General features: G+C 52.9%; 5 protein-coding genes across 5 annotated transcripts; 2 read left to right on the forward strand and 3 right to left on the reverse strand.

The window, feature by feature from the left end:
* Positions 1-1096: 1096 nt before the first annotated feature.
* Positions 1097-2602, forward strand: ALTATR162_LOCUS5357 (uncharacterized protein; the record flags this gene model as incomplete). Its single annotated transcript, XM_043312976.1, has 2 exons — positions 1097-1345; positions 1430-2602. The coding sequence occupies 2 exons, from the start codon at positions 1097-1099 to the stop codon at positions 2600-2602; spliced, it is 1422 nt and encodes a 473-aa protein (XP_043168911.1).
* A 432-nt stretch (positions 2603-3034) lies between these two features.
* ALTATR162_LOCUS5358 (uncharacterized protein) lies at positions 3035-3796 on the forward strand (the record flags this gene model as incomplete). Its single annotated transcript, XM_043312977.1, has 2 exons — positions 3035-3493; positions 3569-3796. The coding sequence occupies 2 exons, from the start codon at positions 3035-3037 to the stop codon at positions 3794-3796; spliced, it is 687 nt and encodes a 228-aa protein (XP_043168912.1).
* Positions 3797-4125: 329 nt separating this feature from the next.
* ALTATR162_LOCUS5359 (uncharacterized protein) lies at positions 4126-5169 on the reverse strand (the record flags this gene model as incomplete). Its single annotated transcript, XM_043312978.1, has 2 exons — positions 4126-4213; positions 4274-5169. 2 exons carry the CDS (start codon positions 5167-5169, stop codon positions 4126-4128), a joined length of 984 nt encoding a protein of 327 aa, XP_043168913.1.
* Positions 5170-6283: 1114 nt separating this feature from the next.
* ALTATR162_LOCUS5360 (uncharacterized protein) lies at positions 6284-8527 on the reverse strand (the record flags this gene model as incomplete). Its single annotated transcript, XM_043312979.1, has 1 exon — positions 6284-8527. One exon carries the CDS (start codon positions 8525-8527, stop codon positions 6284-6286), a length of 2244 nt encoding a protein of 747 aa, XP_043168914.1.
* Positions 8528-9220: 693 nt separating this feature from the next.
* Positions 9221-11611, reverse strand: ALTATR162_LOCUS5361 (uncharacterized protein; the record flags this gene model as incomplete). Its single annotated transcript, XM_043312980.1, has 2 exons — positions 9221-9565; positions 9617-11611. The coding sequence occupies 2 exons, from the start codon at positions 11609-11611 to the stop codon at positions 9221-9223; spliced, it is 2340 nt and encodes a 779-aa protein (XP_043168915.1).
* Positions 11612-12108: the final 497 nt, after the last annotated feature.

Here is a 12108-nt window from a genome sequence, read left to right on the forward strand (position 1 = left end):
ACTATAAGTCCTAACAGTTCAACACGGCCAGCCGCAGTACCGCTACAAAGTGGCAGACCTGGCATACAGGATGCAGGCCGGCGGAGCACAAGTGGAAGCGATCCGTGGAAGGGACGGCATTCAAACGACTGGCTGTTCAACGGATACTCGCTGACGGCTTCGGCAAAAGGGCTGGTCCAGCGACGGAAGTAACCCAGACGGATAACCGATTACTGCTGGCTGTACTACACTTGTGGACGAGTGCCTGGCTGCCTTCTGATGAACGTTACGACGAATGATGATGAGATGATTGAACGAGATTGTATCAATGTTAGCTTAGGTACTGCAGAGATGAAGAGGGTACTTGAGCTGGTCTCGGGGTTGCCATTGTCATTGTCTCTCACATTCTTCCTGTCGTTACCCACCTAGGTAGCTGTATATTAGCTTCGAGCATATAAATTGACATTGCAGTATCGTGCAGTATGTCGTGGTACTACGTTTGCGAGGTGCGCGTGCTCACCAGAGCGACCTAACTCCACACTGGATGGAAGAAAACAATGTTGCTTGATGCTTTGCGCAGAGATCGTATAATGTGTCTTGGTCCGAAGCGAGAGAGTTGTCGGAGTTGATTGCATTGCCTCTTTACATAATCAGCCCTACTGACTCGCGATCTCTGCTCCGGTTCCGCACCAGCCAGCCTGCCATGTCCCAGGTACCAGCTGACCTCACCGCTCCAGGGAGTACCTTCATGTCTTCTTGTGCTCTGTGCTTTTGGGAAACTTCCGACAGCACGCGACGATGATTTCGACATTTGATACGCCTTCCTTGAACGCCGTGCATGTTACATGCTGTTATCGGAGTAATGACATGATACCCCAGGTGGGCTAATCTGCGACATCGAATCCCGAAGTATGACCCACTACCCCTCCATCACGCCGACGTGAGGTTGACCATCCGTCGGTACAAAAACACGCATTCCGAATCTGGAGAAACAACGTTCGTCACACCGCATCGGCTTGTCCTCCAGGGTTTGCATAGAGCGAAGACATACTTAAGACTCAATCGCGATCCGTTCCACCCTGCCCTCTCTTGTACTCCGTCTATACTCGCATCTATCATGAAGCACGAACGCGCAACGCTTCCGACACCGACTTCGTCCAACTCCTTCTGGCACAGCGAACCGAATGAGTTCTTAATCGGTCACCGCACAACGGAGGAATTACCTGCCGAAGCCGACATTGTTATCGTGGGATCTGGTATAACTGGCGCGAGTGCAGCCAGGTATCTTTCTGAGGATAAGAGGGCTGCCGGCAAGAGCATTGTTCTACTCGAGGCCAGAGAGGCGTGTTGGGGCGCCACAGGAAGGGTAAGTCGACTGCGCCCACTCCCTGATCTCAACATTGTCTGACCGAAACCTTCGGCGCACATCTGCTGACGATTGCGCAAACAGAATGGTGGACACTGCCAACCCCTCCTCTTCGATCGAAGTAGCGACGTAGCCGAGTTCGAACTCAAGAACGTCGCTGCAGTGCGATCCTACATTCATGACAACGGCGTGCCTTGCGAGTGGCGCGATGTAACTGGCTGCCGCACATTCTGGACTGAAGAGGCAATGAACGAGGCCGAGAAGGAAATTGAACATCTTGGGAAGATAGCACCTGAAATTGCACGCCATGTCACGATTATCAAGGACAAGGAGGATCTCAAGAAGCACCGTGTCGCACCTGACTGTGTTGGAGCGACGCTAAGTGAAGGTGCTGCGAGTTTATGGCCATACAAGCTAGTTACATTCATTCTCAAGAAGCTTATCGAGAATGACCAGCTCAACCTACAGACCAAGACTCCCGTCACTGAGATTACTTCGTCAGATGGTACGCATACCCTCCACACACCCCGTGGCACCATCAGCAGCAAGACAGTCATTCTCGCAACCAACGGCTACACATCAGCTCTCCTACCTCACTTCGCCGATCTCATTGTGCCTTGTCGGGGTGAGATGTCTGCCCTTTTCCCACCTGCAGGATCTACCCTTATACCAGACTCGTACGGCATGGTTGCAGCTCTTGGTCAACCAGCTAACAATGACGACTACCTTATCCAGCGCCCATTCGAGGGCGTCCCAAACCCCGCTGGTCACTTGATGTTCGGTGGCGGCCGCGGAGCTGGACACTATCCAAGCATAGGCATCTCGGATGACAGCGTGATTGATGAAGGCTCTGCTGCATATCTCCGCGGTGCGCTGTTGAAGGTTTTACAGTTGGACGGACAGACTGAAGGCCTGACTGAACTCAAAGCCGCGGCACAGTGGACTGGCATCATGGGCTATTCTCGTGATGATCATCCGTGGGTTGGCAAGGTGCCGGATAGGGAAGGCTTGTGGCTAGCCGGTGGGTACACAGGACACGGTATGCCGAATGGTACATTGTGCGGGAAGGCAATTGTCGACATGGTACTCGGCCAAAACGACGGCAAAGATCTGGCCGTTGTGCACGAGGAGATGGTTCAGAAGGGTGACATTCCCAAGAGCTACATTTTGACAAAGGAAAGGATCGACCGAGCAAGGCAGATGCTCACAGTACAGCAACAGGACTCACAGGGCGTACATATGAACGGTGTTGTGTAGATCTTAATGATAACACCGTTGGCTCGTCTTCGCACTGACTTTGGTCACATTGAAAGTGCTGAATTTGCTCATCTCACGATCTTGACCCAAATATGTAAGATGCGACTACCGGCCGTGGAGCCGTCGTGACTATGCCCTGTAGCACAATTTCGGCTCTCTCGAATCAAGCAGCGTGCGGACAAGAGCGTCTAAGGCGCGTGGGCGCTACTCCACTTTCCCGGGGTCCCGACTGGGCTACCAAGCCCGATCGATTACCAATGTCATGCTTCACAATACCAAGCTCCCACAAAGCCTAACACATCCACGTGTGAGTCACAATACTACATAAATTTGAAAACACATCTACGACACTACGTGTTTACCTGACCTACAGTCCTCCCTGAGTAGCCATTACAATTGCAAGAACGCGATCACCCATTCCCAAACCTCAACATGCCAGCGAATCCTCTCCCCACAAAGATCGGCGTAGTAATCTTCCCCGGATTTCAACTACTAGACTGGGCCGGCCCCCTAGACGCCTTGAACATTCTCTCCAACAGTCACACTCTGACCCTCTGTACCATTGCCGCAACTCTGGACCCAGTGCCAACCCAGAACTTTGTGCAAGACGAACAAGGCTCCCAATTCTCGCAGTCCATAGTCCCAACGCATACATTTGAGAATGCGCCGGAAGATCTGGAGATGTTGCTGCTTCCGGGAGGTCTAGGAGCAAGGGGACCAAAGAGTGACGAGTGGATGAAGCCACAAGTTGAGTATTTGAAGAAACTGGATCTGAGTGGCAAGGGAAGCATCAAGTGGGTCTTGACTGTCTGTACGGGCAGTGAGATTCTGGCTCGGACTGGCTTGCTGGATGGTAGGAAGGCTACGACTAACAAGCGTGCTTTCAATAATGTAAGTTGAACCTTACTTGTTGTTTCCTTGCCCTTTTTTTTTGGTTGGTACTCGTTCACTTACTATTTCGTCAAGGTCAAAGCTCAGCATCCAAATGTCGAATGGGTCGCAAAGGCTCGGTGGGTTGTTGACGGCAATATCTGGACTAGCTCTGGTATCTCGGCTGGTATAGATCTGACGTTTGCGTGGATAGCGGAGGTGTTTGGCGAGGAGACGGCGCAGTTTGTGGCGGATCGGAGTGAGTATGAAAGGAACGTTGACTCGGGGAATGATCGGTATGCTGAGAGATGGGGAGCTGTGTAGGTCAACACAAAGAAAGGAGCATGTTTGACACAGACGTTGGTCTACTGAGAGGATTTATCTTTCCAGATTCATGGTTCGTATATTGTAACGGAGCCATCTGCTCAAGACTGCTAGAACGCTCTCGTCAAAACCACTGGTCACGCTATACATTGTCTTCCTGGGTGGCCAGGCAGTGAGTGTAATGTAGAAATAGAAAGATATCGTCTATAGTGAGTACCGCTATGCTAAGAAGGCTATCAAGATCGTAATGCTAAAATGTTACGGGATGAGCGTAACAACAGGTAAAAACAACTACACGTCTATGGTTGACGAACGGAAAATAAGAAAAGCTACTTGTTACGGCGGAAGGCAGCAAAAGGGGGGAAGAAGTATGCGGGGTGGAAGCAGGTAAGCACGGTGCAAGCAATAGCCAACATCCTAATTGTTATTATTAGCGATTCGTCTTTGCGGAAAGAGGCATGGATCAGGGAGACTTACATTCCGTCGAGCAAGAGGAACTCCTTCTCGTTACGCATGAGCGCGTTTCCCCATCCACCAGCCATCTCCGGTAAACGGTAGATGCACCGAATAAGCACAGTAGTGTATGCCAGCACAACCATCCATCCGAACAGCTTGATCTTGGCAAGCTTCACAGTACCCGTCTCCTTGTCCATTTCGTACGTGCTCTTCTCTCCAATGGTATCATGTTGCTTGCGGGCCTTGCGGTATCGGAAAATGTATACGAGGATCAGTCCACCACACACAGCCATGGTGACGACCTGGAACGCAATACCAGCTACGATGAGGTTGTTGCCGCCGTCAATAAGCTTCTTGTTTGTTGTACCACCTGCGGCCGCCATACCTCCACCGCATGCCTGGAGCACAATGGAACCGAAGTCGCAGCCGATAAAGATCCAGGGATAGAGACGAGCCTTGAGGAGCGAATGCTGGGGTCCGCAGTACAAGACAAAGTGCTTCAGAGTGAGATAGATAGCGGCAGCGACAAAACTTGGACCGAGAACAAGACAGCAGATTTGCAGTTTGAAACCAGACTCACTCCAAGGGTTGTCATTCATGATGACGCGCCCGGCGTATCCTGCAGCTTCGAGAAAGGTGCCGATCGCCAATGCAGCCGTGTAGGTCCATGTCTTGCTCATAATGCCGATGACTAGCGTGGAGATGCACAGGGTGGCGAAGAGGGCACAGAGAAAGGCGTTGGCCCCTAGGTTGGGACGGTACCCGTATAGTGTTGCGAATACTGGACATTCTGGGCTGACTTCTAAACATTGTCGGAAGTTTCCTTTCGGTCGGTCTTCTTGGGCTGACACAACGACGAGGAATTGTGTTGCGATGACCAGCGTGGCCAGGAGGCCTGTACGTGCGTAGGAACGCATAGGGTTGGCGAGATGAACGTAGGACCAGAGCAGTAGAGAAAGACGACAACGACAACGATACGTGATGAGAGAACGTTGTAAGAAGAGACCCAAGTAAACGCGGGCGACGTGGGAGGTGGACTAATTATTCCGGTGGGGGAGGTGGTTTCAGTGACGCCTAGCCCTTTATCGTGTAGTGTATACCCACCTACCGTATACACCGTGTTCCATCATGTCCAAATTGTGGCTGTAATCTCCTTTGCCTCTTCAAAGTCTCTAAGCGAGGTATGCTTTGCCGTGCTTGACCGCACGCCATTGGCCTCGCTTAGTATCATTTGACATGGCCAAGGCGTCAGCGTCACCGATTTTGGTGGGCCGCAGCATTGAGATCATACCTGACCGGGCGTATGGGTCGCTTCAACACCGTTAGATCTCCCTTCTCTATCGGCGCACGTGTTGAGGTGGCCAGGTGGGTTCTGCTTCCATTTGGGGTGGCAGAGTGCGAGGCGTTTCTGCTGTTTCGATTCAGATGACTAGTGACTTTGTGGTGTGGCGTCGTTCGGCTGTAGTTTACGGGTTGCCGTCTTCCCGGTCGTTAGTTACCTGTTCCGGCTGTTCAGCCATCCGCTCTTCTAGTGTTTAGAGAGAGAATACGATAGGCTGACTCGTCCTTTTCGCAACATTTTTGCAAGCGCACGCGCGTTTCGGGCGAATGCTTACAGTGTGTAGTCCTCCAGATGAGTGGATGTAAGCAGGTTAGTCGCTCACTGTATGTGTAGATTGCACTAGTTTACTTGGCTTCTCTAGTCGCTGCTTCCTTCAACGGTTGTCAGCGGCTGACGTCTTGGTCAGTACCAACCCCACACGAATCAACCGCGTCAACATCCCCATGGAATGACTGCCAAGCCCCCGAACTGAAGTGCAGCATCGAAGAGTAGACACCACCAATAGATCTCGAGAGCACGATGATGCATCGCAGGAATACGACTGATGCTACTCAAACAGCAAAATGTGTACAATAATGGTCATATTCGTAATTTCATAAACAATGCCACGACTTTTAACTCCATCTGATGCAGAGAGCACCCAAAACGCCCAGCAATGCAGCAGCACCAGAAACATCAAATGTCCTCCTTCAACCCTCAACATCCTCGACCCTAACCCACCGTTCTTCCAACGCAAGTACCACCAACTCCTTCGCGCTACCCAATCCCTCCTCTCTGCCCAGCGCAACAGGACATAGCAGCTCACTGACCCTTTGCAAGACCTTGTACAGCCTCAGAGCCTTCTTCTCAACTTTCTTCTTATCCACGTCGCCGTGTTTGGAGACAATAGAACGAGAGGAGACGTGATGTGGCGGGGACGAGAGAGCAGCGAGGTGGTTGAGTAATTTGTGGAGGAGGAAGTGCAACCAGACGAGATTTGTCTTGGGATGGAAATCGCGCCAGATGTCTTCTTCAGGCCCCCCCTCCTCCACTTCGAGACTTTGTTCAATCTCAGGTACAGCTTCGTCATTGTGTTTCCTGGGCGATCGTCGGGGCATAGGTGGTTCGTCGTCCGAGTCGAAGCGAATATGCGTGTTCTTCCTAGGTGAGCGTTGGGGTGTGACTGGCACTCGCTCTAGCTCCTCCTCTTCCTCCTGTTCTTCTATCTCTTCCTCTTCTTGTGGTACATCTAACAGTTCGCATTGTAGTGGGTTATCGAAAAGCGCCACGCCGCGCATGTAGCGGTATATTTCGTACTGGTATTCCTCACTTGCGTCGCCTTGGAAGAGCGCGAGATCTTTGTTGAGATCCAGATAAGCCACTTCAACCTTTTCTTCACTTGCAGACGCGGCCGTAGAGCTTGAAACGTGCGACATGGTCGATATTCTCCGGGACCGGGACTGAGAAGCGAGGATATCTGCGCGTGACAAAGTGTAATCGATGACAGTGGTATCGAGCCCAGTAAAGCGGAGTTTGCGACGCAAGGGTTCTTTGATAGAAGCCTGCAGCACATCCCCCCCTGTGCGTGAAGACCGAACACAAATATTGCCGAGATGCAAATCGCGATGCTCGAACTGACATGCCTCTTCTGCTTTTCCTACACTAATCGCCGCACCCCAGAAGACATCCCAGACTTCCCATATCGATGACATGCCGCCCGTCTCCATGATCTTCTCGCAATCTGTACCGGCGTCTTGCATCTCCACCACCGCCCAGAGCTGATATTCGTCATAGCTAGTCTTTTTACTTGGGTCAGGGAATTCGCTCTTCTTGCCACGTGGCCGTGCCTTGTTCCATTCCTTCCATGCATCGTTGAAGGAGGCCGAAGGTCTACCTTGTACAATCGTAAGGTCACGGAAGACGGTAAAACCAGGGATATGGGTGAGATTCTGAAGGAGCTTAACCTCGGAAACAACATCATCAACCTGTGATTTGTACGCATCGTCCTGTTCGCGTTGTTCCATTTCTTTCTCCAACTGGGCTTCGCGGTCTCGAACTGCACGAGTGTGTAGTTGGCTTGGTAGAGGAACAGCTGGTGGTGTCTTGAGCGCTACGACTTTGAGTACCGACTCCTCTTTGATTCCGTTCGCGGGCGATATTGCAGACAACCGGTATACTTCTGAGAAGGAAGCTTCTGCGATCTTGGTGATCTTAAAGTGCGGTTCCAGCTCGTCTGACCACTCCTGAAATCCTACAACCTTCTTTCTATCGCTGAGAGCCAGTAGTGGGGAAGCATAAGAAGTGTAGACATCTTCAGGCTCAGGCGTAGGTTCGGGCGTAGGTAGACACGCTACTGATTGTATTGATGCCGGTTTTGGTTGGGCTGGATCTATCTGTACTGGGGTTATTATAGGTGTGGTAATAACGTCTTGGGCGACCGCGATAGGCACCACACGTTTCTTCTCTTTTTTCGGTTTCGGGGCTGATCGGGCTAATTCGTCGACATTGTGCAAGACGTTGATGTTGCGGTCACTTAGTACCTTTCGGGGTTTACGTGGTTCCTTGAGCATCTTGGACTCATCCTCCTTCGTGGCCTTGATCGATAGAGCCTGCATGCTCTGTTCCAAGACATCGCCAAATGGGACATCATTCTCCTTTGTGGTATCTTCATTAACTCCACACTTCGTTTTGCGTGATCTCGACCGTTTTCTTGATGTACCCTCATCTTCCGCGGGCTTTGTTTGCTCTATTCGTAGTTTTCCTAATCCCTGCTCTAACACCGAGATATCGACTCCTTCCCGTTCTGTTGGCGGCCGCCGATCACGTGTCGCGCCGCTAGTCGTATTTTCGTCCTCAATTTCCCTGTGCGCAGCTCCTTTCTCAGGAGAAAGGAACTTTGTGAATGCAGTTCGTTCTCCATTCCTCTTCTTTCCATATACGACTTTTGCGGGCATCTTCGAGAGCCTGAGCGAGCGGTGTAGTTGGGTGACGATTAGTTAGGGTTCCAGATGGAAGTGCCAGGGTTTGGAGGGGTCCACGGCGGAAAGTCTAAGCGAGCCGTTTCCACAGCAACGGACGAGGGCCTGGGTGAGACTTCTTCTGAGCACGATCTGTCAGGAGCTATTATGCGCTCAGCAAGGTGACGTAATTAATGAAACTCCAAGTTTATGCACATTGATAAAGCAATGATAGCACCGAAACGCCCATGCATAGAAGATCGCAAACGGTTCCGCAGAATTAACATTAAAAACCAATAGCTTCTCTGTACTGCAACAGAAGCGTCTACGCACCCTCCCAATGCGATATCAAACAAACGCTCCTCTCAAACAAGCGTTCAAATCGTGTATGTGTAAAGTGAGAGTCCAATCTCCCTGCTCTAGACCTAGAAGCAGATTGCATACAGAAGACGCCCAGGTGACCGGCAGACGGGCAGAAACAAGTGTGATGTGACCAAACGCTGGAGACAACAAGACAAGGGTACTGAAGAATTGAACAAAGAAGATATGGGGCCCTTGAAAAGCGTAGAGAGGGCCTGGAAAGTGGTGTTGTGACAATTTACAACCAAGTGACATTTGGTGATTGGTAGGTGAGGGAGTTGGTAGATTGAGAGACGGACGCAGATATCGATGCAAGGAAGACAATGAAGCTCAGTTGTCTCCGTTGTCAACCTCAGCAGGCGGTGTCTCGGCCTCCTCTTGTAGTACGGGAGGTGGTATAACACCTAGACTCTTGCGTTTACTCTTTCTCTCTACATCTCCATCTTTCTTCACGCCGTTTGCCTCTGGATTAGCTGCGGTGGTCGGGCTTAGGATGCTGCTTGACTTCTTGTTCGGAGCGATGCTCGAGTAGCCTCCGGACAGCTTCGACGTGTTGTCGTTGTTCTCGGACTTGTCGGCAAAGTCTTTCCACTTGCGCCATCCATCGAAGTCAATCAGGGCTTGCATGCAGCCCCATTCCTTGACCTTGCGCTCAAGCCAGACAAAGTTGACAGGCTGTGACACGTGTTAGTGTGATTGCATTCAATATACGACATGACTTCTTACCTTGGTCAAAAAGTCGTTACAGCCAGCCGCCAGAGCCTCGTGCCTGTCGCTCTGCAGCGAACTGGCTGTAAGCGCGACGATAATGACGGGGCTTTTGAACATGCCCTTGTCACCGAGGCGATCATCCTCGACCAGCTCGTTTTGCTCCTTGCCCTCTGATCCAAGTTTGTTGTTAGGGGCTTCGGTGCTACCACTGCTAAAGACACCAATGCTGTTGACACGCTCTAACCGTCTTATCTCCTTTGTTGCCTCCAGACCGTTCATGACAGGCAGCTGGATGTCCATGAGTACCAAATGGAATCCACCTGCCTTCCACTTAGTCACCGCCTCTTTTCCGTTCATGGCGCGCTGCCACCGAACCTTCAAACGCTGCATAAAAGCACCCAAAACTCGCAAGTTGATGATGTTGTCTTCTACAATCAGAACATTGATAGGCGGCACTGAGCCATCTAGAAGGCCGGCTGGTAGACTTGGTGGCTCCAACGGTGCCTTTCTCCGCTTCTTCTTGTTGTTCGGTTGGGGTGAGGATATACGTGGGGTGGGCGGAGTCGACTCATGGAGGGTCTGGGAGTGTGCGATAGGATCGGCCGAAGCGGGTGGGGTAGGTATCGGGTTGTTCGAGGCGGCAGAGTTCTTAGCTTCGGAGGCAGAGGAGTCGTGGCGCGGGCGGTTTGGGGGGCGGGCGGACGTTGCTGACGAGGGAATGCCGCCGCCAAGGGTGGTTGGAGAGGCCGTGTGTGTTCTAGGGAACTTGGGCCGATGAGCGTGCAACGGCCCTCGTCTGGTGCCGCCGGGCGATGGCAGTGCAGGCAGCTGTCCGGTGTTGAGCACGGCTATCGAGTGGGGCGCATGAGGCAGAGGCATGCGGGCCTCGCGCTCCTGGCCCGAGGCAGCTGGAGAAGGAGCGATGACGGGCATGGGCGGGAAGTACTCGGTCTGCGCATGGGCACCGTCCTCATGGTGGGCATAGTACAAGGGCACGCGTGGTGAGGGCTTGGGGGTCCTCCGTTGCGGCACGTCGATGATGAGAGCCTCGTTGACGTTTTGGCCGTCAGGGAAGTAGGCATCCAGTGTGCGGCACATGTCCTCTTCGGGACCCAGCGTGCGCTCTCCTGCCCGCTGTGCGTCGCGCGGTATGATGCGCAGTATCACGTCGGGCGAGTCGAAGCTCCTGCCGAGCGAGTTGGCGTACTTTTTGAGAATCATCTCGCGGACATCGTCGACCAGGTCATCTTCGCGAATCTGCACCAGTGTAGCCGAGGCATTGGGCCGCTTGACCCAGATCTTGCGGTGCAGCATGCCAGCGCTGAAGTTGGCGGGTGCTCCGCCAAAATAATCGGCGACGGTGGGCGGGCCGGTGGCGATGGCAGCCTGGGGAATGTCGGGGACGAGAAGGTTTTTGATTATCTGCGCATCGGTCTTGTTGACGACAGACTGGCGGCGGACGAGGGTAGGCGATGGTGCATGAGACGTATCGTTGCTGCTGGCGGGGGGAAGATCACTGTGGTCGCTTGGTGCCGACGAAAGCGATGGTTCCGCGCGGTTGAGCTCGGCAGGCTGCTGCACTACGGAATGGATGGGCGTAGGTGCTTCAAGCGTCACCTCTGGACAGACGATGGGGATGTCGTCGGCTGAGGGCTTGCGGGCGTGGGTGCTTGCGGCGCTCGTGCCCGTGTAGGTCGAGTGTCGATCTCGCGAGGTGTTCAAGCTCCCAGTGCTCCCGTGGACGTCGGCCTGACTTTCGGAGGCCGTTCCCAGCACTTCCGACCTTACCATTCGCGGATCAGTCGTTCTGTCGTTCGCAGCGTCGGGGCCAGATGCCTCAGGCAGCTTCTGTAGCGAGACACTTTTGCGCAAGGAACTGGGTGGCTGTGGCTGTCTCTCGCTGCCTGCCGAGGAAGTTATTGAGCGTGCACTGGCACGGGTCGACGACGCGCTGCTACGTCGCAGCAGTTTGGACCGCGCATTGTGCAGACGCGCCTTGATACTGCTCATACCGGCAACGAGCCGAAGGCGGCCAGCATGCAGTTTGGAGAAGCGCTGCGAGGCCGTTGCGCTGTGAGAATTGGGGGGAAATGTCGGCCTGACTTCTTCTGGTCCGCGGCGTCGCTGTGAAGCTATCGGATGAGCTTGGCCTGACTGTCCATCACTTGCTGGCAAATCAAGGGAGTCGTGCTGCGGGGGGCCACACGAGAAGAATAGACAACTACGATTAGAACAAGAAGGAAAGGGGCATGAGCCAATTACTACAAAAGACGAAAAGGAAATGCGTCGTGTTGTGCTTCTTTGCAAACAAGTATTACCATGTTAATCTCATTCGCGCTTGGGCCGTGTAAAGAGGAGCGTTCACCCCTCTCACTGTTGACACCGCCCAACTTGCCACCTGCCAGTGTGCCCAGTCTGCTTGCGCACGCGTTAAGCTGTCAAGACGTGTCTCGCCCAAATGCCAGTCTCACTAATCGCAGCAGAACGCCTGCAGTCGTCTTCACAGG

Source organism: Alternaria atra (genome assembly GCF_907166805.1).
Source record: "Alternaria atra isolate CS162 genome assembly, contig: 25, whole genome shotgun sequence".
NCBI lineage: Eukaryota > Fungi > Ascomycota > Dothideomycetes > Pleosporales > Pleosporaceae > Alternaria > Alternaria atra.